This window comes from Saccoglossus kowalevskii, chromosome 19 (genome assembly GCF_978046115.1).
Source record: "Saccoglossus kowalevskii chromosome 19, keSacKowa6.1, whole genome shotgun sequence".
Taxonomy (NCBI): domain Eukaryota; kingdom Metazoa; phylum Hemichordata; class Enteropneusta; family Harrimaniidae; genus Saccoglossus; species Saccoglossus kowalevskii.
Genome location: NC_140659.1, coordinates 25,557,924 through 25,584,438, shown reverse-complemented (window position 1 = coordinate 25,584,438; position 26,515 = coordinate 25,557,924). Strand labels below are relative to the sequence as shown.

Genomic DNA, 26,515 nt, shown 5'->3' with positions numbered 1-26,515 from the left:
TACGGTATACAATGCGTGTAAAATGCATTGTTTACATGAAATTCGAACACACGTTGAGCAATCTTTTAAAAGGGGCTATTTAGTTTTAAGAATTATATATCATTTTAGAATAATTTTGTTCGACAAGGCATCTAAAAAAAATGCTAAGGTATGATTTATCATTGAATAAACTATTTTGCTGAAACTATTTTTTCTGTAAGAAAAGACAAGATTTTTAATTTTGGATCTCTTAAATTACTGTGATTGTGAATAAAGATTTTATTCGATTAGATCAGATCACAAAAAAATAGTTCCTTCTCTCTTTGATCAAATAAATGTTATGAATTGTGGTTGTCCAGCTTTCAGTAAAATAAGGTTGTTGCTAAGAAAATGTCATTAGCAAAAACGGCGTGATATTGTCACTTCATGGCATGATGTCAAATTGTATATTTTAACAGTTAGTTATTTAATATTTTATCAAAAGTACAGGGTATAAGACTATTGTTGGCTAAGTGTGTCCTTAGTTGGGAATACTGACTAAAACACTTACCGTAAAATACTTTATCTTCGCTTGGAATTAATTTTGCTATTTTCGTTGAAGGAATGATTCAGTGAAAATAAAATCCATACAAAATACCCAAGAAGTTTTTTCAGTGAAAATTAATTCCAGCTAAAATAAAGTATTTTACAGTACTTTATGTGCTGTCCTTAAAATAAACTTAAAGTGTTTAATCTCAATCTTAGATACCAAGGTATTTGAGCAAACAATGATGTAGCTGACATGGCAATTCTGTTATCTTGTCTTTTACTTATATCTCATTGAACTTTAAATCATTTAACTTTTATATTGATTAGTGTGAAGATAGATTACGTTTGACCGATGAGTGACCGATAAACTATTGATCATCAACCTGTGTTTAGATATTTAATCACATGGCCAGGTCAAAGCACGACTTAAATTTAGCAGACTTTAAACTAGCTTAAAGGGGAACCGCTCAATCCCATGGATTGCACCACATTCTCATGGGTAATTAACTCTGCTTCTGTCTACTAAGTAAATGAATGCTTATTATGCTCGCTTACTCAAACTGTGATTGACAAGCATTTTGCATACATTAGCCCTATTTTAAACTCAGGATTTTTACTTGTTGCGGCACATTTCGGCCAGAGCTCCTGCCATGATGTGAGTGGTTTGGTTCAGATTAGCATACTAATTGGGGTGGCCGTCTTGCCCATATTTATAGTATCGGTTCTTCTTTAACTTGCTTTCAAAATTACCATATATCTAAATTTTGCAATGTAATCTATCTAAATTTGTCTCATATTATTAACATACTGAAAAGCCCCCCCCCCCCCCTCTGCATAAAGAAAATTTACATAGAAAATATACTTGTATAGGATCAGTGTGTCGAATTTAAAATTCAAACTGTTGATACAATTAAGGTTTTTTTCCAGAACAAAACAAATATGTATGAAATGTACATTGTTTCATTGCCAAAAATATAGCACAGTATTTGTAAGTGTTTCTGTTCAGAAAATATGAACAAATATTGTTTTTGGATGTCTGGTTGTACTCATAGTTTTTCAAGTTCACGAACAGTTGAAAACTCAAGCCAGATTAAAGCTTTGATAACAAGATTTGTGATGCCACTGGGTGAATGGCATGAGCGCAATGGAGTATGAACTTTTGGACTCTAGTTCTTCATTTTTTTGAGGTCTCTGATTCATAAAATGACTCTAACAGGAGGGGTGTGCAAATTTAACCAGACTAATCACTCAGGTTGAAAGGTCTTGTACAGTGTTACTGCTACCCCAGCCAAGGAATGATTGATCCCTGCACTGTTATCTCATCTGTTTACTGGTAGTTGTGAACCTAAGGTGACTTCTCTGCACTTTTCTGAAAAGAAAACACAGTTATCTTAGTAGATTAGCAAAAGTCAGCAGATTCCCAGTGTATATAAGTAATCTGGTAATCGTTGGAGAGCTGAAAAAAGTCAGAAGCTTTGAGTTAGGGGGCGAGGTCCATACACAAAGTCATCATTGTTTTATGCTTGGGATGCTTATATTCTCCTGTTGTAAATTTGCTAGAAAATCATGAAGCAGGGCGGAGCCCTCTATAAACCAAAGCTTCAGTGTGTACCACATTTCTCAGCCGCTTTAATTATCATAGAAGTAAAGAAACAATGTATATGATTAACATGTGTTATTGTTATGCAAATTAGCCACATGTTATTCAATCTTCTTAGGTAGAATACAGCAATTAAATCTGTGGCAAAAGTTTTTTAACTCCCTGATTAGACCATTTATGGTCTATAGAGGGCGCCCTCATTCTTTTATAGCATTCTGTGTATGAGTGAAAAGATCTGGGACCAAATAGTTTTTTGACTTTTTCTACATTTCATTCTTTTATTCGAATAAAGTAGATGTAAGCTATGGATGATAAAATGAAATATCAATTTGTCAGTTATTTAATGTTTGACATGGGATCAGATCAGGCGTCAATTAGCCTTGGATTCAATTTCCGAGACTGAGAAATATTTAAATTCGGTCTTTGGCTGTCTACTTTAACATTGCTGTTGATCTACCAGTGGAAACAATAAGTGGATAATGCACAGAACAAAAACAAATACTTTTTAATAACCAGAAACACAATCTTTAGAAATCTCAGTTAAACTTTTGATTTGGGTAAACTTGAAGTAAATTCTCATTTTTTATAAATCAAAGTTGGGTTATCTATATTACCTATATTTCCTCTAATATTTCCAGAGGAAACTCTGGAGGAGCCATGGTTGTGTTTGAGTGGACAGCCAGTAACCAAATGTACATACATATATTGTTCATTTACTATTTTAATGTCAATGGCTGAGATGGAAGGATGGAAAAAGGTTCTTGTATTGTTAGATTTCAATTTTCTCATTATTTGTTTATTTTTTTATTACAGTTCCGGAACCTTGTTGGAATGTGAAATCAAGAATTCCAACCCACACAATCAATGAAGCTCCCGTATTCCAGTCAGACAGTTTTGTTCCAAAATGTGATGATAGTGGATTGTATTCCCCCATCCAGTGCCATGGTTATGAATGTTGGTGTGTAACACCTTGCGGCATTGAAATTCCTGACACTAGGACAGATTCCTGGCCATCATGTCGTAAGTAGATGCAAACCCCCTGATGTTATTTCATTGTGCAGTCAATTTTGTTCGCAGTGACCTCCTAAGGTACTGAAAGAAATTGTCAGGTGTTTTTTATATGAAGTTGATGGTTTAGTTTATTGTTAATGACAATAATGTCTCAATTGATGAGGCGCAGAAATTTGCAGATAGGAAATAAATAAAAAAATATGCTTGTTTGTTATGATTAAATAAAAGGAATCAGTGTAGAGATTAGTTTTATATACTAAACATGCAATCATCTGCAGGACTATGGTCTTTATACACAGGTTCATTTGATCAGATCATTGCAAAAATTATACGCGTGGCCTATACTAGTATACAGGTCACTTTCAATCTTTAGGTCACAGTGCAGCCCACAGGTTGTCAGTAACACAGGTTTGACTGTAATTTCTTCTCTTTTATGAAGAAAATAGTTAATACATAAAGATTAAAACCTATATATGTCTCACATGTGGGCTTGCAAGTGATTTACCATACAAAGTTGTATTTATAAAAATTGAGACCTATATATGTTATTATTATGAGGTTACTACGACAATACCTCAACGTATGCACAAAGACAGTACAGCTGGAGTATCGATAAACGCGCAGCGGAGGTCAATGTGCGGCGTACTGTCTGAGTGCATAATTTGAGGTATTCTCGTGATAACCTTATTATTATACAACTTTACCTTCCAAGAAAATACATCATGGGAATGCCGAAATCCAAAATGTTTACAGCGGAATCAGCGAACTTCTTTGTGTGGAGTTCGATCAAACTCGAATGGCAGCCATGTTTGTTTTTATTATTAGAGGACGCGTACGTGCGTAATCATTTCATATTTGGAATTCGCATTTCCTTATATGGTAGGATGAAAATACCCCATAAAATACCGCAAAATTACGACACGCTGTAACTTATTACATATGTACTGCAGTTTATTTTGATTCGTCCCTGAAATCAAAATCGGTATTTCCACAACCCATATGCAAATGAGGTCTGAGAGCAAACAAAGTATTCCCTTCAGGAGTACAGTTTTTCAAAATAAACAATATTTAGAAGTATGATATTTTCCCCTTGGGGTACATGAATATACTTGCCGAGTGAAATGAAATTTGAACAACAGTAACGGTACTTTTAGGCAGTCACTTATTTTGGCCCAAACTAATTTGCATATCACCCATGCAATAATGTTTTCGGTATTTTCACGGTCGATATGCAAATGAACATGGTATTTTCATTGGCTACCGAACTATTTTTATTTTGTAAACACATTTTCGTCTGCTATTTCTATCCAGTTCAAATCGTTCAACAACATTTTTGGCATGTCAGGTGTACATCACATGGAATACTACGATTGGGAGAACTTAATGTATGTTGACCACCTGGAAACTGAGTTTTATAAACCTTGAAGGGCTCTCAGAAGATCCACCAGCAGTAAAATCAGCGATTACTATGCAGCCGCAACCATCAGCATCGAGATAGCAGGTTTCTGCTGGCGACGTTGCGGCGTTACTCAGTTCCAAATAAAAAATACCAACGCCAAAAGAGCAACATTTTAACCGGTAATCAAGACTCAGTCAATCCACGACCAGCAAGCAACATCACACACGAAGTTGTAGCGTGCAGCTCAGCGACAACCGCTGTCGACGAAAGTCATCCCGTCAGAGGAGTACCGCAGTTGCACGGCATGTTTGTCAATGCACAATTCTGTGGCGGAACTTTTAACTTCAACATAAACTGTGTATCATAGTCGTCCAGTTCAAGTTCTGGTTCTGCCGTGGTCCCAACTAAACGTCAACGAGTTATTTATTCGAACAGTGACTCAGATTAGACGTCTGATTATTTTAATTTCAAACAAACAGTGACACGCGTTCTCCGGGCGCGTTCTACACTGACACGCGCTGCTAGGGCGTAACACTTATATTGGAACATATTAATGGGCAATGGGGTTCCCCGACCTAAATTCCATCCCGGTTTGCACGTTCTTTCTTTAATACGAAATAATCAAGTATGGAACATATGTAATAATAACAGAACCCCACACCCTCCCCGTGGCTTTCGTTGCGTATGGAAGTTATTTTCACTCGAGATGCGGTGTATTCTGCTGTACTTTCACTCGCTTCGCTCGTGAAAGTACGGCCGCAGGATACACCGCATCACTCGTGAAAATAACTTCCATACGCAACGAAAGCCATGGGAAGGGTGTGGGGTTCTGTCATATTATGGCCTTACGGTGACAGATGTATAATAAATTCAATTATTACCAAGTTTGTCAAAGAAATAGACAACACAACACAAAAACCGTATATTTTTATTTATTAATCTTGAAGTTAAAAAAATAAAATGTCATGTGCATAAGTAAGATGATCCCAATTTCTTGAATTTTTACATACTGTAGAATACTTTATTTTCGCTATTTTCGCTGAAGGGTTGATTCCGTGAAAATAATAATAAAAATAAAATCCTATATTTCACATTAAACTCATGAAAAATCAGTGAAAATAAATTCCAAGCAAAACGCCTAAAAAGCCTTTTCAGCGAAAATTAATTTCAGCGAAAATAAAGTATTCCACAGTAATTTGCGACTTTATTTGGAAAATCCTTTGCAAGCACAAATGTTGTAATCAAAATCATGAAGAAAGTGTGAGAAAATAATAATTTCAAATTATGTCTAAAAAACACTAATTCTGTTTAATAATAGACAAATTCAAATTTTCAATAAATTGCTCCACTGATAAAACAAAGAACCACTGAAAAGCTGTCACAGTGTATATGATATATAATAATAATATTTTATTTCCATATATACAATTATAAATTACATTGCAGTAATAGAACTTGTCAGGATAATGCAGATTTTCATTTAAATTATTTAGAAATGCAATAATGGCTGGGAGGTAGAAATTAACTTGGATGAGTTAGTTGGATTCACCTCCCAGATCTAATGAAGTAACTGAAAATGTGCTGTATATATGGTGCCTCTCCCGCTTACATAACTAATAACTCTTTATATCATACAGCCAACGAAATGATGACCCCACCATGCACCCGGCAACTGGACATTTGGACAGATTACATGCCAGATTGTGATAAAAATGGATATTACAAACACAAGCAGTGTGTGGGTGAAGAATGCTGGTGTGTTAACAAATGTGGTGTTGAAGTTGAAGGTACCCGTATAAATGGAAATCCTAAATGCAGTAAGTATCAACTTAGTCCTATAAACATAGTACCAATACTAAACAAATTTGGATAAAGTAGTACCATAAAATCGATATTAGAAGCCGCATTCCTAATAGAAGTCGCACCTATTCTTTTTAAACAATTGAGAATAAAATTTCATTGTTTCTCATATGTTGTTGGTTAAAGCGGGGGAGTCGTCACCTGTGCATGCCTCAGATGGCCATAGCGTGTCCTTGTTTACAAACAAGCGTCTACCCATTAGTCTTTGCATTTTTAGCATGTGTTGTTATTGTCGGTTGGGACTCAATTTCCGCACGTGCGCAGGTGACGACCCTTTGGCTTTAAATAAATAAAAAACAAAAAAATACAAAAAAAATATATATGGGGAATCTTAAAACATTGTCTTGTATTACAATCAAATCTAAATATTGCAATGATTTACTCATCCCACTGGATAATTTAATGTGCTAGCTTGCCTCACTTTCTTCTTATCTCATATTTGGATGTATAATGTTCACTGTAACATAGGTATATGATATAGATTTTAAATCACTTTATGGACAAAATAATTTTATGGATTCTGGACCGCTTTTAAAACAAAAGAACCAAATTATTTGGTCATGTTTTCTTCTGCTTTGCATCTTAATTAATCTCAAAGAAAATATTCCAATACAAATTTGTTTTCCTTTGACAGAAGCTGTGTTTTACTTGTCTGAGGAGGATGATACGACAGGCAGAACACTCTCCAGAACAAGCTCCAACATGTGTACAGATGGATCCCAACCAGAAATATGTGACAACAGTATTTGTGATAAGATGACCTGCCCTGGCTTCCATGATGCTAAATGCAAAGTAAATCGATGTAAAGGATGCACTGTGGAATTTTTCATTAAAGAGAAAAAAGTGGTTTGCAGAGATAGTAAGTATACAAGTTTTATTCCTACTGCATTATTACTTGTAATGTTGTTTTCCATGGTAATGATAATAATAATGAATTGTTGCTGGGAAAGGATTGACCAGCTTTGTTGTTATATTGAACTTGTACCCTCTTTGGGATTTTGATCAAATTACAGTGTAGTATATGTCTGTGTTAATTAAAAGTTTTATTTTAAAAATTCTAGCATTTACAGTGTTTGAAAAAAGCTGGCAGAATTGCTGAGACTATTGTTTTTAAGGGTACTCTAATTTCTGAGAAACAAATATAGAGACAATTTTTATTTAAAAAAATGAACTATTACTATATACAGTACAGTTCTCGCGGAAGCTTTGGCTTCACTTCAGCTTCACCTTCGCTTCAGCATCGCATCATTATGGCATTGTTATGGCTTCAGCATCGCTTCAATGTCGCGACATTAAAAAGTTAGGCGATTATCGCTTCGCTTCATTGTGGCCTCATTATGGCGACAATGTGGCATCAGCATCGCTTCATCAAACAAAGAAGTACTGTACTCATTTCCCCCAAACCTCTTGACCGCTTCCGCTTTTGACCGGTCAATTTCCGTTTTATTCATCGACCGTGCAACAATTCGGACTACTAAAAATTTTCTGGTTTTCATAGATCACGGTTACTAGTTTAGTAACCGTGCATAGATGTTGAACCACCGTCAAAAGTTCAAATACTTTTTGTTTTAACTATCTATAATTATATGCACGCAATCTGACCCTTTGACCTAGATTTGGCTGGGATTGAATATTTTATTTTAGACAATATTCCGACGTGACTCACTGCTACAAAATGTATTCAACAGAAGTACAACATGGTTGTCTGGGTTTCTTTTCCTGATTGTGTTGAGTTTACGATTTGTATAATTATTGTTGTTCCCCCCCCCCCCAAGCAGAAGACAAGCGGAAGGACCATGAAGCTAAATAGAATTCCCACGCATGGACGTGGACTGAGTGAAAGAAAATATTTCTAAGGCTAAAATAAAAATGACCTACTATTACACATCTTTGTGTATTTGTCAATTTTGTATATATTTGGTATGACCGAATGATCGTAAATACCTAGAAAAATCTCATCTTTCGTTAATAATTTCATTTGTTTGAAATGTCTACCGACCGTAATTTGTTTCTCCAAACGGTCCCGACGTCCATTATTCAACACAATCAGCATTTATTTATCGCAATTCATGGGGATCATGTCCCGTAATTTGCGGGCTGTAAAACCAAATAATTAAACAAGTACTATTTATTGTATTTTTGTTTTACCTCGCGAAACTACAACAGAGCGTAGAGTTGTCGCGGTTAAATAGTCGCCTTGAAATCGATGGAACTTCAACTACTAGTATCCATTTCTCACCTTGAAATAAAAAAAAAATCGAAGAGCATCGGGGATATATTATTAACCAGTCTTACGAATCGCTAGCTTTATTTTATTCGAATTTATAAAATTCACGAGTTTTCGACATTTGTTGGCAACTTCCGCGCTAAAATGGTTGAAAATGTGGGTGTGGTTTTCTCGCAAAGTCTTGTTGATAATACGGACTAATATGGTTCTGTGACCCAGGTCATGCTCCGATCAGGTGACTCTCAGCCAATCAATGATGTTGTAACAAAACATATTTAACGCAAATTGAAGGGTCGTCGTACCATCCAATCTCCATCGTCGATTCACAAAGTTTTTTTGTGTGCTGTGACAGGCTTCGCAATTATTCACTGGAAAACATCGGTATATTTTGACAAACGGATGGGATTTTACCTCAGTTCAAAAAAAAGAAAAAGAAAAAAACAGGGCTGAGATACAAATCAGTTTTGCAAGTTGGGAAATAAGGTAAACCAGACTGGGGTCGATGATTTTCAGTATCGAAGGACTTCCGTGTGAATCATGATTTTCAAATTGTTCATCGGCTGGTGACCAAATATTTACGGCCACACTAAATGGACACGTTTTTTTTCTGAAGCCCAATAAATTATTCCTGCATGTCAAGCGCTATTCGATTTTTCACAGGGCATGGCTCGTTTTCATTCGAAAATATGTTTGTGAGAATACTTTTAAAGTACGTATAGATCGAGCTCAGATCACTGATCGTGACTTAATTTTGAGAATTGGTCGTCAAATTTTACCAGACCGACGCCACCACAACCATCCAATCATATGTTGGAAATGTACGCACTTGTTTTGGAACTTTGTATCAAGATGACTGGCGACGACGCCGACGCACCCGGCGGCGTACGTGTGTGTTGCATGTTTTAGTAGTCCGGGCATGGGGTCGGACTCGGCTAAAACTAAACGAAACACAGAAAAATACCACCGAAATGAGGAATCTGAATCTGCTCTTCTAGCAGCAAATAAAATGAGCGAAAAAAGGTAAATTTTATAACAAGAACAGTTTCACTTCGTATACAGCAAATTGTGTTGTATCAGAACGACGATTGCATCGTGTGATTTGAATTTACCACGATTTTCCTTCCAGTCAATATGAAACTCGTCACCTTGCCGATTGTAATGTACTTCGCAAAGTTGTTGGTGCCCAATACTCGCAACACTAAAATAATTAAACAAGATATCTTTTTAAAATGTCATTTTACTCTTGATCATATTATTTTATTCGCCTTGAATTTCAAATCGATTACATATCGAACTTCTGTACATGTTTTTGTCTACTGCCCTTCTGCGTGCAAATAATGAGGTCATACTCATGTCACAATACTTTGAAGCTGATGCCATGTTGATGCCATGAGACTGCGAAGCTGAGGCCACGATGATGCCACAAAATAGCGAGGCGAACAAAGCTTCAATTTTCAATGACGCGAAGCTGATGCCACAATGATGTGATGCTGAGGCGACAATGAAGCCATGCGTAGGCGACAATGATGCCACAAAAGCCAAAGCTTCCGCGAGAACTGTACTGTATGCTACTGTGTTGCTCAACATAGTAGTTTATGATATCAATTTCTTGTTATTTCAGCCAAGATTGGATCATGCCCAGCTGTGGAACAAGTAAAATACATGTTTGGTGATCGATGCGACTCTGAATGTCAATCTGATACTGATTGCCGTGGTGCTCTCAAATGCTGTAGCAATAATTGTGGTACTTTGTGTGTCCCTCCAAAAATGGGTAGGTTGTAAGGTGTTTCTTTCCTCCAGTGGAATTAAAATTCTGAAATGCAACTTGGATAGTGGGCATCTTGCTGTTAAAATAATATCACAGAACATTTACTGATTAGATTGAAATCACAACTTTTTTCACTTCTTAGTAAAGGTTGTTTTTGGCTATTTACCATTTATTTTTTCAACTGTCTGCACACTAAGGGTCAAAAATAAATCTAAAAAACAATAGATTTTGCCATGCTTTAAATAGCTGTATCAACACTAATAGATGTGTTTGAATACTTTCCTTTACTTACATTGGACACAGAAGTCCTATTGTGTACGACTAATATAATCTTGTCACTGAACACAAACTTTTGCACAGCGCAAAAGGTTTTTGGTTGAAATTTTTGGCCATAATCTCTCATTAAATTTTCACTACAAGCAGGAAAAAGTATACAATGAAAAAGTTATAAAAAGTTTTGCAAAGATGGACTTTGCCAGTATAGAGATGCATCAGTCTTCGCTACATGTCAGTCATTACGGTTGCTGTACATGTATTGCCTTTGTTGCATACTTTGTGATATTCACATTATTGGTATAACCTTATGTCATTTAGAAATGTGTGCATCACAGTTACTGTTGAGTTTTTTCTGAATTTCAGAAAAATAATTTTAATGAATTAAAAAAAAAATAAAATCTAATGTTCTATGATATTTTAATTCAAATGGAACTTTTTTAGCTCCGCTGTCGACTTTGTCGAGCGGAGCTTATCATATGAGTGGTTGTCCGTCGTCGTCCGTCCATGTCAATGTTTTACTTTTTAGACTTCTTCTTGAAAACTACAAGCCTGAATGCTCTGATACTTGATGTATATGTACCTTGGGTAGACCTCTCTTAGGTTTGTTCATTTCATGTTGATATCTTCAATTCTCTAATTTTGGTGAATATTTTTGTCATTTTTGGTGAAAAGTGATATTTTCGACTTCTTGTTAAAAACCGCAAGTGCGATTGCTTTGATATTACATATATAGGTACTACATGTGGACCTCTCTCAGATTTGTTCATTTTGTGATGATATCTTCAATTCTCTAATTTTGGTGAATATTTTTGTCATTTTTGGTAAAAAGTGATATTTTCGACTTCTTGTTAAAAACCAATAGTTCAATTGCTTTGATATTAAATATATAGATACTACATGTAGACCTCTCTCAGATTTGTTCATTTTGTGATGATATCTTCAATTCTCTAATTTTGGTGACTATTTTTGTCATTTTTGGTGAAAAGTGATATTTTCGACTTCTTGTTAAAAACCGCAAGTGCAATTGCTTTGATATTATAGATATAGGTACTACATGTGGACCTCTCTCAGATTTGTTCATTTTGTAATGATATCTTTAATTCTCTAATTTTGGTGAATATTTTTGCCATTTTTGGTAGAAAGTGATATTTTCGACTTCTTGTTAAAAACTGTAAGTCCTGTTGCTTTGATACTATACATATTGTTCATTTTCTAATGATGTCTTCAGTTCTTTAATTGAAATGTGCATTGCTAACAGCGGAGCTATCTCAGCCGATAGGCTGCTTGTATTTTTATCTGAGCGTTTGGTAATTGCTTTCCATACACAGTAATCTTGTTCTTATATGTACCTTTAGATAATCATGGCAGCTGCCCAGTTCCTATTTCTATCCAAGACAAGACGTGTTCCAACAAATGTAACATTGACAGAGATTGCTCTCATTATGAGAAATGTTGCACAAATGGATGTGGTAAAGTGTGTGTCTCTTCTAAACCTAGAGGTAAGACTTCAATGTTACATAGCAATTAGCCAGGCCATTCTTGGGTGTACTCAGAATTGCTGGATTTTAGACTACTGGCAATCAGTGTAGACATAGAATTCTGTGTTGACTATGTAGTAACATGGCAATCTGCCAGTCCATTCTTGGGTGTACTCAGAATTGCTGGATTTTTGACTACTGGCAATCAGTGTAGACATAGAATTCTGTGTTGACTATGTAGTAACATAGCAATCTGCCAGTCCATTCTTGGGTGTACTCAGAATTGCTGGATTTTAGACGACTGGCAATCAGTGTAGACATAGAATTCTGTGTTGACTATGTAGTAACATAGCAATCTGCCAGTCCATTCTTGGGTGTACTCAGAATTGCTGGATTTTAGACGACTGGCAATCAGTGTAGACATAGAATTCTGACTATGTAGTAACATGGCAATCTGCCAGTCCATTCTTGGGTGTACTCAGAATTTCTGGATTTTTGACTACTGGCAATCAGTGTAGACATAGAATTCTGTGTTGACTATGTAGTAACATAGCAATCTGCCAGTCCATTCTTGGGTGTACTCAGAATTGCTGGATTTTAGACTACTGGCAATCAGTGGAGACATAGAATTCTGTGTTGACTACCTATGTACTAATGTAGTTACACAGTAATTCGCCAAGCTGTTCTTTTTTGGGTGTACCAAGAATGTCGTGATTCAAGACTAGGGAATTACCATTTAAATGTACAAAATATTGCACCAAATTGTCACTGGAAAAATGATGGAAATCATAGAAATATTAACAATAGCTGTTCTTTAATGTTTTTTCTTCACAGAGAAGCCAGGTATGTGTCCAGCAGTTACTAATTTCCCAGTAACCACATGTGACATTGACTGCACCAATGATAACGACTGTGTTGGTACAAAGAAATGCTGTCAGACAACTTGTGGTACTGTCTGTGTTGCAGCTGAATTTGAAGGTTCGTAATTACATACCTTTTTAAAATTATTCAGAAGAATATACATAGTTCAACATCTTTCATTGCGATGCAGGAAATGTGTCTAATATCATTAGGCTTCAACTATATTGATCAAAACATCTCTTAGAAAATACTAAAAAGTATACTCTATCTTTGCATTCATTAGACACTACCAGTACTTCACGTAATATTGAGAAAGTGTGCCCCGCTGTCAGCAGTGACACCTTTGGTACATGTGTAAATAACTGTGTTGAAGATGGCGAGTGTGAGCTTGGTGAGAAATGTTGCAGTAATGGTTGTGGTACTCACTGTATCAAGGCTGTTGATCCAGGTATTGTCTTTAACACAACTGGCACAGTAGTAGCCTCCATTTTAATTTATTTTGAGCTAATCAGATTCAAGCATTATTGCTTTTTTGGTAGCTCTGCTGGTGACTTCATCGAGCAAATCTTATCGTATTACTGATTTTTAGTCATCTGTCATCTACATCAACTTTTTACATTTTCGACTTCTTCTTAAAAACTTCAAGTCTGATTACTGAAATGATACTTGGTACCTTGAGTAAACCTTTCTTAGATTTGTTCATTTCATGATGATATCTTCAATTATCTCAAAATATTCTTTGAGCTATAAAAATTCAGGCATCTGAAATTTTATTATTTTATATGATAATTTAAAAATAATATATTTGTAAAATCTCTGGTTCTTATGTGAAATTATCACTACCGGTCTAATCTACCATGTCAAAAGCGACACATTTTTGTGTTGGTTTTCATGTGTAGCCTGATTAACAGGCATTCAACACAATTTAATATTAATAATCAATGAGTGGAGACTATTTTACTTTGCATGGTTCAGATTTTATCGGCCTGCACTATGTTTGGATAACTAGACTTTCATTGTACTGGTCTTGCAGACCTCAGGGAATAGATCATTTTCTGTTCACTGCAAGAATCACGCGTTATGCGTGAAATCAAACGTAAAAGTTTGGACAAACAAAGGTCATAGCGTCGTAGTGGCGTCAAACATTGCATGGGATTTGACAAACACGAAAATATTTTGGGGGCTTTTCCATGCTTAATAATTTGCTGTACACATTTGATGATAGGCAATTTCGATTAAGTAAGGGTATTCGAAAGCAATATTCCTCTGTCGAAGATCGGCCGGTCAATGTAAGCTACGAAATAAAGAAATTCAGATTAAAAATCAAATTGTTTGTTTTTTGCGGCAGACGTTCGACGCACGTCTTTCATGCATCTCACGAGATCTCGCAGTTGAACGGAAAATCACCTATAGATCAATTCTAAGCATATTCAGTTGGCTTTTCATTTTTCTTAGGGCTAGATTATCAGGTTTTATCATATATCAAACAATATACCTTGTTCACAGGATATACTGTATTGAAACAATCTCTTTCTATCCACAACAGCTACTCCTCCTTGTTGGACTGAAAAAGATCATGTCCCAACCACCACATTTGGTGGAGTTTCTTTACCAGTATATGGACATCATGTTCCTACTTGTGATTCTGAAGGATTCCACACACCAAAGCAATGTAACCCATCTACTGGTATTTGCTGGTGTGTTGATAGGTGTGGCTCTACTATTGATGGAACTCAAACAATGGACGATTTGACATGCGGTAAGTTTATTATTCTGTCGTTTCATTTCTGTAAATATCATTATAATCCCAACATCACTGTATATTGATTATTTTTGTTGAAAACAGTAAATGTAGCGATATGAACATTTACATAATTGATTTACTGTAAAATCTGTATTAGAAACCGCGGCTTCTCAAATGGTATAATGCAAATAGAGGGGATGCGGCTTCTTTTAGAGCACCTACAAATATGAGAAATGATGAATTTTTGGTTCTCAATTATTCAAAAAGAATGGGGCAACTTCTATTAGGGATACAGCTTCTAATACAGATTTTACCGTACTTATTGTTGTTTTATTAAGTTTACTGTTAGTTATTAAAACATGCTTCATCTGAATCTAGCCATCTGATTGGCTGAAACAAGGTCTTATATAATCGGCACAGGAAACCTTGTATTTCTGTCCTGAAACTGAATGAACTAGCTGACGTATTTATCTGAATCAAGATCACACAATTGTGATACACTGTTCATACATGTAGTTATTGCCAGGGTTAGATGAACTGATCAGAACAGGGAAACTTAGTACAATTATTAACACTAATTCCTGTTTCCCAAACTGATAGCATTCACATTACTCATGTTTCATTTCTTATAGCTGTCACCTACACTCACTTCGCAATATTTTAAAAATTGTTTCAAATATGCCGCTGTCTTCTTAAGGACTTTCTGTCCATTGTTTTTTTTGTATATTTTTTTGTATAAGTACACATGTGCAAAAAAACTACCGGGTACATCGCATCTATCCATAAATTGGGAATTAAGAATTACTATTGCCTAAAATTATTACAAATTTAGGGAGAAAACCTTACTATGACTATTCATATTGTACAATTTAACATGTGACTTCATTGTTAACACTTGCAGGGCCGTGTCATCTTTTTTATAAATTTGCATATAGGCAAGGAGTTTCAACATCAAAATGTTTATTTTTGTTTCAGTGTGTGTTAAAATAAATGATCTAACATTGTGATTTTATAGACATCATGAAATTTACTTTGATCTTAGGTCGGCAACTATGTTTTCATGCAGAATCCTAATATGATTTCTTTATTTATCAGAACCCAAAATGACTCCCTGCCATGACAAGAAAAAGCAGCTGAGAGGTAGTGCACCAGGTTTACTTGGTAGACATCGTGTAGAGTGTACTGAAGAGGGATTATATGAAAAACGTCAATGTCATGGATCCACTTGCTGGTGTACTGATAGATGTGGAAATGAGGTAGCAGGTACACGTGGACACATCACAACTGTGTCTTGTGGTGAGTATTGCAGTTTGTAATCTTCACACTATAAAACCTAAAAAACTTAAGACCCTACACTTGACTATCACTCACCCAAACCAAGACCCAGAAATCTAATCATCACATCTACTGAATCATATTACTGAAAAATGCTTTAATTTCATTTGGAATATATTTTTTTGAAGGGATGGATCAGTAAAAATAAAATCCAGTGAAAACACTTTTTTCCACATATTTTACTTTCAACTCATCAGTGAAATCAGTGAAAATCAAAATCAGTGAAAAATGAACTTCATACGAAATAGCAAATATGTCTTTCAACAAAAATAATTCTAGCTAAAAGTATTTGCAGTACATGTATTCTGAATCGATACCATAGCTTCCCTAAACACTCACATTACTGTGTTCATTTTTAGCTCCCAGGCTATTCTCAAAAGACAATGCCTGAATTAGGTTCTGTATTTCCATCCCTCGTCTCATCTCCTAGATTAAATACAGAACAAATTAGTATTATGTTTTGAAATATCTGTGTTGGTTTTCATAGAATGCCGCAAGGGAGAACGTGCTTGGAATTGTGCCAGGAATCCTTGTGATGGTGTCACATGTACTGCTTATCCAGAAGCTATTTGCAAACCTAACATGTGTGATGGATGCAAAGCTGAATTCTGGATGAATGAGGAAAAAGTTGACTGTGAAATCAGTAAGTGCACACACAAAATGTATTGACAATCTCTTTAACGAATGCAGTCTTCAAAAATATTGCCAGTAGAAATCAGTGTCTTTAATACTTGGTATCAATGTGGCAGTTGTGTGTATACGCAGTAGGACCTTAGTGATAGCTCAACATAGGTACTGTTTGGTAGGTTTTTCCCGATTCACTGTTTTTAATATCAGATATTTATTTACCAGTGAAATCTTGATTGATACAAATTTGGAAAACTAGCATATAGTGATTAAAAGCAATTACAATGAATTTGATGACATATACCGGTACATGGTTGATTGTTATCACCTAATATCACTTATTGGTAGAGCTGGTTGTTACAAATGACATCATGTGGTAGTATTACCTATGCATCAAAAGTGAATGGATAATACACCCTATCAATCCATGAGTATCAACCACCTCTAAGAATACTGTAAAATACTTTATTTTCACTTGGAATTTATTTTCGCTATTTTCATTGAAGGGATGATTCAGTGGCAATAAAATCTAACGAATTTACTAATTTTCACTGGGTTTAAATTTCACTGATTTAGAATTTCAGGCATATTTAGTGGGTTTTAAATTCACGGTTTTATCATTTAGATAATGCGTTCTATGCTCAAATAATTTATATATAGCACATTTTCCAGTCAGAAAAATAAGTGAATAATTAACCCTTTCATGGTACTTTTTTTCTATACTAGTATTTTACATTCAACTCATCAAAAATCAGTTAGAATAAATTTCATACAAAACACCCAAAAATTCTTTTCTACAGTGATATAAAGTGATATCAGGTGATATCATTTTCAATCACATGACAAAAAAATATAAATAAAGCGTATTATTATACGAACATGTAACCTGTAACTGTCTATTCAAAATATTGTTTTAGCTGAATTACTGGTACCGGTACATCAACTCTAGGAGAAAAGATTTACTGAAAATGTTTATGTACATTGTTTTTTTTTGTAGAAAAGCAAGGTGTGTGTCCTTTGAGCACTGACATGCCTCTTACATGTGTATCCGAATGTGTTAAGGATGGTGACTGTTCCGGAACACGTAAATGTTGTAATAATGGATGTGCATCTGTCTGTGTCAGTCCACGACCACAAGGTATGACAAAGCTTATACATCATACACATTTATATTTTGACATGTGCCATACATGTACATGTACCGATACATCATGACAAAGGGGTTGTCCAAAAAACCCGGAACTGGAACTGGAACTGGAGCATGAAATAAAAAATATTTGGAAGCAACAAGGAAGTCACAGGACTTAAGTGTAACACATCGGCCCAAGACGTGAAGTGCGCTCTAAAGCGGAAACATCGTAAACATGCGCTTTCTGCCTATTATTTCATCCACATTATTAGAATGAGTGTACACACAACTGCAAATTGCGATTATAATAAAATAAATAATATTAATAATATACAAACTAAGTCCATTAATACAATATCACTTATATTGAACAAACGTTAACCATATGTCGAAATATACCGGGTTTTTTAGACAACCTGACAAAGGTGTATCTATGGTTAAGTAAGTCATATTTTAATGATCCAGTATGCAAGACATTCAATTTTTTAAGCTCAGCTGTTGACTTTGTTATCTTTAATTCTCTAATTTTGATGATTATTTTTGTCATTTTTGGTAAAAAGTGATATTTTCGACTTCTTCAAGTCCAATTGCATTGATACTATATCTCAGCTGAGAGGCTGCTTGTTGTTTGTATGTTTTTCTTTTTAGAGATGTGCTTTTAATAGATCTAGAGAAAATACAGTATTTGTCCCATTAGAAGCATATCTTGTATGTATACTGAAAACTGACCCAAACTAATTTGGGCTTCATTGTTCTAGTATAAGCAAACCAAAGATTGTAATCTCTGTTCTCTGTAGTAAAATGAACTATGGAAGTAGCAAGTCAAGTTCTGTGCATGCAAGATTTTGATATGTAGGAACGTAAAGTACCATACAAACGAGAGTTTGCTACATAGCAATGCCAAGTGTAATGCGTGCAGGGCTGTGCTACTAAAATAGTGTTTCTTGAGATTTTTTTGTCATTTGTCATTTTCAAACAATAGTGGTATAGAGAGATATAATTTCTTAATAACAAGAACTAAATAATATGAAAGTGCTGTTTTTTTTGTGATGCAGAGAAACATGGAAACTGTCCAGCTATCACCTTGGATACTATTGGTTCATGTACTGTGGAGTGTATCAATGATTACAATTGTCATGGAAACAGCAAGTGTTGCTTCAATGGCTGCGGTAAAACATGTACGCTGCCAACTACCACAAGTAAGTGTTTATGTTTTTATTTTTCTTCTGAAACTACTACTTAACTTCGTCTCTATTACCTGCACTTGGCATTCAAGTCTTCTCGGACCAGCGACCAATCAGATTTTATGTTACATGCTACTAGGCAATTTGTTGCGTGGAATTAAAGGCTTTGGATTAAAACTGGAGTGTGATAAAACTTGTATGTGATAATAATAAAACAATTATGTCATTTATTTGCTTTTGACAGTTCAATTCAAAATCATGTCAAATAAATACAGGCAACATGACACGGAATATGCGTCTTAGCTGTTACAATCATTCACGTAACAGCGATGCCTATACAACCGTAAAACTAGATGCAAATCATCAGGGGTTGGCTTAATTTTCATATATTGTAAAAACTGTTTAAAAGCAGGTTTTCTATATTTTCAGTAACCTCATCTTCATTTCAATATTTGTGTACCAAATAAATTTGTTCTCTGTAGCTAACTCAAGAACGTGTCCAGTGCCTTGGGAAAGCTGCACTGTTAATGAGAAACGCAACGAATGTAGACTTGATGAAGAATGTACTGCAGATCGTAAATGCTGTGAGACTGGATGTGGAATGCGCTGTACAACAACAACAACAACAGCACACACTACAAAAACCAGTAAGAATTGCAGAATTTTGATTATTTTACATTACATTGCTCAACTGTGTAAACAAACAGGCTGAAGCCAAAAATGTACTTAAATTAATATAGAAATTTAACTGAACTACATGTATAGGGGTATATATATAAACAAACCTTTTATTATTTTTGGCTTTATCTACATTCCCAATATTTCCTGTTACTTGAAAACAAAAACACATCACTGCAGAATAAATCGCAATAATTTCCAGTGCATTATTATTTATTTGCACACTGTTCTACAATGTATATTCTAATTGTCTCTTTAATAGTGAAATATGGTACGTGTCCAGCACCATCTTTCTTGAAATGTGAATATGCTAATGAGTGTATTACTGATGCAGAATGTGTTGAGAATCACAAATGTTGCAGCAATGGATGTGGCCGTGTGTGTACTCCCCCTAAAACCATGGGTAGGTAGATTGCCAGATTTTAACGATCATGCATCTAATTCAGACTTCTTGTCACATGTTGGTGCTGTCTTTTTTAAATAACTGGGAATTCAACGTGTTTTATACACATGCAAACAAAATTAATAGATAAAAAATATCTACTTTTTAAATATGCTTCAAGTTGTTGTTCACGATATACCGGTGTATGTACTATAATATTAATTTAACTTAATTTAGCAAGAAACAACATTTTCAAAATTGTAAAATAATGACATTTTTAAAATAAAGGAAGTCGCAGTGAAAATTTTACAGGGGTTAATAAGACATTGTCATAGCAACCATATTAAATAAACATCAATTATTTATTGAATGACTGAAATTGAGAATTATTGATGATTAATATATTTCATTGTTTCATTTAGAAAAATATGGTCGTTGTCCTCACAATGTAGTGAACTCTGAGACGTGTAACTCTGAGACTATCATCAATCATGAATGTTCAGTTGATGACCAGTGTACTGGTAGTAAGAAATGCTGCATGCAGGGATGTAATCGTGTCTGTGTTGACGTCTGGAATACAGGTAACAATGTTTTCTACTTCAATCAGAGTTTAGCTTCTCGTCTTGGGGAAAATTAGAAAATTTTATCATGACACAATTTTAATTTTTTTTCACAACAACAAGCCATTTTTGGGTCATGTATGCACTACCGTAAAATCTGTATTAGAAGCCGCATCCCTGTGAGAAGTCGCACCTATTCTTTTCAAACAATTGAGAACCAACATTTCATTGTTTCTCATAATAGAACTCTAATAACTCTAATAGAAGCCGCATTCTATCTGTTGCATTGTACCATTTTAATAGAAGTCGCAGCTTCTAATACAGATTTTACAGTACTATTAGAGATGCACTTTTAATAGAGCAAATATGGTATAAATGTTTTACTCAATGACTTTTAAATTACAGTTAAAGTTGGTGAATGTCCAGCTTGGACAGATAATGACTTTGATACATGTATTACTGAATACCAATGTAATACTGATAATGACTGTAATACTGGAAGTAAATGCTGTAACTCACCTTGTGGTGGTATGGTATGCAGAAATCCTACTTCAAGTAAGTACCTAATCCCGCAAACTCCCTTAATGTAGCAACAAGGGAAAGTTATTTTAAAGTTAGTATGCCATATGCACTACTGTATTCATCTATTTCTAAGCTTTTAGATGACGTATAGGTGTTCTAGTAGCATGCTTAGTAACTATTACGAAATATCAGAATCACAGATCAGTTTTTAACTTCTTTTGCCCTGTTTCGTACAATAGTGCCACTTAACTTACAGCTATTTACACAAAAATTAAGAAAGAAATGTGAGTGCTGGTATATGAGGATGTGGCTATGATATTTTAAACTGAACAATTATATTTTGTTATTAACTAAAATATTCATGATATAGTATTAAAACTTTCACTGTTTTATTACAAAATAACCAGAACAGCTTCTCTTATTATTTCAGCTGAAACTTGTGAATATAATGGTGTGACACATATCCATGGCGACATATGGCAACCAGACACCTGCACTACCTGCAAGTGTTTGACTGGTCAGACCAAGTGTACCCAAATTGCCTGTCCTAAATTGGAATACGACTGTGTTCCTACTCCTGTAGAAGGTCAATGCTGCCCTACACTCAACTGTGAAAAGACAAAGTATGAATTTTGTGAGTATCAAGCATTAAGTGCACTTTCCCGTACTTTTCATAATTTTCAGGCTCAGCTACAACCATAAAGTCCCAGTGGCAGCGGCCGTCGCCCCTCAAAAAAAATGTTGAAGGGGCGTCGCCTGCCAAAGAAAGCTGAAACCCTTGTATGTCAGCAAAATTTGCCTCTCAAAATACTGGGAATAGCATTTCGGAGGGTCTAGATTTCAAAATTGAGCAACAGTAGCATTTATTGTGTACTGAATTATAAAAATAGATTTATTTTGAACATAGTCTTTTTCATTTATGTGCAGAGCTTTTACATTGTACTTATTATAGCTAGCTTAGCTTCATAACGATAATATTATAAACCATTTTAAATCCGTGACTGAAAAATGTTCCCTAATCTTTGTAAAAATTTCTCATACACAAAATTTTGTCTTCAAAAATCATTAAAAAATGAAAAAATTCTTAGTAGCAAAAATTAAATGGTTTCAAGCATGTTCTATTACATGTGTGCAAGTTACAAATGCTAAAGGATGATATCTAGGCTAGGTGTTAAAAATAACGAATTATTGTATTATTTATACATGTACCAATGGCATATGCTCACTCTGCAGTAGTAAATGTAGTAAATTGAGATTTTTTCTTTTTAAAGTATGAAACATCTTGAGAAGAATTGGCAAAAAGAAACTTCTGATGTAAATAGAAAAAATGTTTGCCATTTCAAATTTTCTGTTCTCAATTATCAAAATTTACTAACACTCCAGAGGCACCAGTCAACCACCAATTCATTTTAGTTATTCCTGTGACTTGGCAACTGGTTTATTTTAACTGATTGAGACTGATTTACTTGATATTTGTTTATAGTGCGATGTGAATCTGTAGATGGCACAAGTCACATGCATGGTGAGACCTGGTACCCAGACAGCTGTTCAAAATGTGAATGCCATGATGGTAAAATACTGTGTTCAACATTCACTTGTTCTTCTGAAGTGACTGTCAATACACCTGGCTGCAAGATTGTAGAAGTTCCTGATCGTTGCTGTCCTGAGGTTGTGTGTGAAGACCGTAAGTATGACTTGTCATAAAATCGATGTTTCTTTCTTATTTCTCTCATAAACTCTTAGCGTGTTTTTGCCTTGTTCTCAATTTGTCGAAGTTTGTCAAAAAACAAAGTATTTCATTTCAGGGGGTGATTTTGTTTAGGTGGCAAGCTTTGATTTATATCGAAATTTATACTAGTATATAAAAACTACTGGGGGGTACATGTGCCTTTGATTAATAAATATCAACTTATTTGTCTTTCTTTTCCACTTTTCCTTCAACAGGTTGCATCGACCATGAAGGTCACTATCGCTATGAGAATGACATATGGTATTCTGACAGCTGTACACAATGTATGTGTCGTAACAATGAGGTCACATGTACTAAAGAGACGTGCCATAACATCAATGACTCAAACTTCCCTGAAGGTTGCCATTATGAAGAGGTTAGGGGACAATGCTGTCCAAATGTCATCTGTCCTTCAGAGATAGGTAAGTGAAATCAAAAATAAAACTAATACATATGTATGTATTAAACAATTTTTTTTTAAAAATGTTTTTGTGCCAGGCGACAGTTCTGGACCCTGAGTGTCACTGTTGTCTTTCCTGCCTTTTGTTTTGAAAGTGAAAATTGCAAGTGCATTTTTGCCACAGAAGTCATATTCATGTTGGGGACTACATGACAGGGCTGTGCGGCCATCTCTCTATCAAATGTCAATTTTAATGCGCTATCCTGGTGTCGGTCGAACACAAGCACCTGCGGACCTTAACCAAGGTTCCCCCAAAGTCGCATTCGTTAATGAATGAATCTCGGCCAGTGGAATTGGCCTTCCCATTGAGACTGTGGCACACTCATCCAGGGTAAGGGTTGACCCTTTTGATGTTTAGTTAGGATTTGAACTTGGGTCTACCGATCATGTGTCTGATGCGATAACCACTATGCTACCAGTGACTGGTAACAGTGTTTACGACATGAATTTCGCCTGTTTCTCACATGACTTTGTGTGACACAGTCTCTATGATCACTGATATTCTGAAGACGGGAGAAGAAATTGTAAAATAAAAGTTCCTTGTAATAATATGAGATTTGAGAATAATTGTGCCTGCCTGTGCATATCCAGTGCTTGAACTTCAAAGTTGAGTGACGCCCATATCTAGGGCCAACATTTTTAAAATGGTCTCAGCATATACATGTAGGAATAATATAGGGAATATCAAAGAGCTTCAAGATGAATTCAACAACAAGGCAATTGCTTTCAACTCCTCCTGCTATATGGCTTACCAGCTGCAAAACTAAATCTGTTGCAAAGAGCCAAGAATAGTGCTGCTCGTCTCATTACTCGCACAAAAAAGTTTGATTATATAACACCAATACTCCAACAGTTGCACTGGCTTCCAGTCACAGAATCCAATTCAAAATACTCCTCATTACTTACAGAGCTCTACATCAGTTGACTCCACCATACATTTCGGATCTCGTACAACAAAGTAATCCTGGTAGAATTCTTCACTCTAGCAACAAGCAATTACTCAAAGTACCAAAAACCAGACTTACTAGTAAACCATATGGTGACCGATAATTCTCACATTCATCTCCTTCAATATGGAATCATCTATCAAATGACATTTGCAAATGTTAACACATTCAAATCCGCTCTATATAAACAATATTATTATTATTATTATCCTCCATAAAGTTAAAGCCCTGCGTACCAAGATGTACATGTTCATTGAAATTAAGACTTTTATTAATAAAGCTGTCAGTACTGTATTTACTGTATAAGGATTAAAGTCAATTGACTATCATATTTTTATCCCTTGATGACTAGAAGATAGAGATTCAAGCTGTCATGATGATGGTAAAACATATGGACATGGTAGTGCATGGATGCAGTCATCATGTAACTATTGTATGTGTCGCAATGGTGAGATGATCTGTAGATCCACAGACTGTCCTCAATTTGAGAACCCAATACTTCGTGGATGTACACAGATGTATGTAGATGGAAAATGCTGCCCTGAAATAGTATGCAACAAAGGTGAGTTATCTCTACATCCAACCATGTTCCCGCGGTCAAACTGCAATGGGATTTTGAAGGATGATTACTACATCGTTATTACTTCAATTTGTGTTTAGGGCAAAAATTAATTAAATTTCATTACAAATTGCATTTATCATGTCGCATAAAATCCATTAAATGGAAACAAAGTGAATTGCTGTAGAAAAATTGCTGTAAAATTGTGTGTTTAATTTTAATGGATTTGATGTTGCAGTTACTAGGCTTTAATTTTACTGATTGTGAAGAAAAAAACAATACATTCTTTTGTTAAATTTGCAGATTCAATGGGTTTACAGCAAATCTCAGAAGTATTGGGGCAGCCAATTTGCAAACTCGCTAGCGAATTGGCTAACTGCTTGGGTTTTGACTAAACACTTGGCTTTTGAATCTCGCTGGCGCCGACTTGTGATCGGACCCACTCTGGACGAGTCTATATTGCATTAGGGGACATAAAATGCTTTTACTCAGCCTGGTACATGTCTGGATTCCCCTGAATAATTTGCTTTGCGAGGTGTGATAATGTGAAAGTAGTTTATTTGGTCAGCCTGAGAATATGATGAATGTGATTAATCCACCGATATGTGAGTAGCCATCTTGAACACTGCTTGGAACTAAATAAAAAGACAGGCAGAGAAAGTTTCCTACAAATCAAGAAGAAAATAAACTTTCACATCCAAACGATTCGTTGCGGTAACATTAAGCCAACGACTAATAAAATTTGACTTCATGTATCGTGGGCAACCACTTGTATACGAACACCTCATTATCAGAACATAGTACACTGGTATATTTGAAAGCGAAATCGCCATCCAACTGCTAGACCATCGCTGATTAGCTCCTGAAGTATGACAAATGTCCCCTACTGTTAAATAGATTGACCCAGAGTGGGCGTGACCACAAGACGGCGCCAGTGAGATTCGAAAACCAACTGTTTAGTCAAAACCAAAGCAGTTAGCCAATTCGCTAGCGAGTTTGCAAATTGGCTGCCCCAATACTTCTGAGACTTGCTGTAATTTAGCTGTTAAGAGAAAATAAAACACAGCAGATAATTAAGTACTATGCAGTAATTGTGTTCTAAGATCCTACTTTCATCCTTCCATTTAAAACATTTAATTCAAACACAAATCATGTACTTACTTCAAACTCAATTCTGACTGAATTTTGTATTAATTTTGAAAGTGTAATACATGTACAAACCATCACCTGCTGAAACATCCATTAACACGGTAACATTGTCCACCTTAATGATTTCAGAACCCACCTGCTCACATAATGGTGAGACCCATTACCATGGTGAGAGCTGGCATCCGGATACTTGCTCCACATGCACATGTGACCAAGGAGTGACTAACTGTCTGGTAACCAACTGTCAAGAACCGGGTCCAGGATGTACTGCCAGATTTGTAGAAAATCAATGCTGTCCTGAAATCACGTGTCAAACATACCATCACGGTAAGTGATATCTTCCATATTACCTGCTAGCTCCGAGAATACTGAAAATACTACATGTGGCCGCATGAACTCTTAGAAAATTGCAAATTTTTGTTCACACTACTACGGCATTGTTGGCTTGCCTGGAATGAACAGGGATGTTCAGGATGCATTCTTACAATAACAATTTTTGTGAAATAATTGGGTCTTCTTGATT

The 26,515-nt window shown here is 35.4% G+C and overlaps 1 protein-coding gene across 1 annotated transcript in view; it reads left to right on the top strand.

Annotated features, from left to right (window-relative positions):
• LOC100371432 (uncharacterized) overlaps positions 1-26,515 on the top strand; it is a 97,796-nt gene that overhangs the window by 14,198 nt on the left and 57,083 nt on the right. The window contains exons 4-24 of the mRNA XM_085493798.1: positions 2,921-3,127; positions 6,155-6,334; positions 7,012-7,236; positions 10,226-10,375; positions 12,004-12,147; positions 12,961-13,104; positions 13,271-13,435; positions 14,534-14,746; positions 15,827-16,027; positions 16,554-16,709; positions 17,691-17,831; positions 18,878-19,021; positions 19,489-19,653; positions 19,947-20,087; positions 20,489-20,647; positions 21,032-21,181; positions 21,579-21,782; positions 22,632-22,832; positions 23,093-23,299; positions 24,637-24,846; positions 26,122-26,319. Of these exons, the coding sequence (XP_085349924.1) occupies positions 2,921-3,127; positions 6,155-6,334; positions 7,012-7,236; positions 10,226-10,375; positions 12,004-12,147; positions 12,961-13,104; positions 13,271-13,435; positions 14,534-14,746; positions 15,827-16,027; positions 16,554-16,709; positions 17,691-17,831; positions 18,878-19,021; positions 19,489-19,653; positions 19,947-20,087; positions 20,489-20,647; positions 21,032-21,181; positions 21,579-21,782; positions 22,632-22,832; positions 23,093-23,299; positions 24,637-24,846; positions 26,122-26,319 (3,705 nt within the window). The remainder of the gene's footprint in view (positions 1-2,920; positions 3,128-6,154; positions 6,335-7,011; positions 7,237-10,225; positions 10,376-12,003; positions 12,148-12,960; positions 13,105-13,270; positions 13,436-14,533; positions 14,747-15,826; positions 16,028-16,553; positions 16,710-17,690; positions 17,832-18,877; positions 19,022-19,488; positions 19,654-19,946; positions 20,088-20,488; positions 20,648-21,031; positions 21,182-21,578; positions 21,783-22,631; positions 22,833-23,092; positions 23,300-24,636; positions 24,847-26,121; positions 26,320-26,515) is intronic.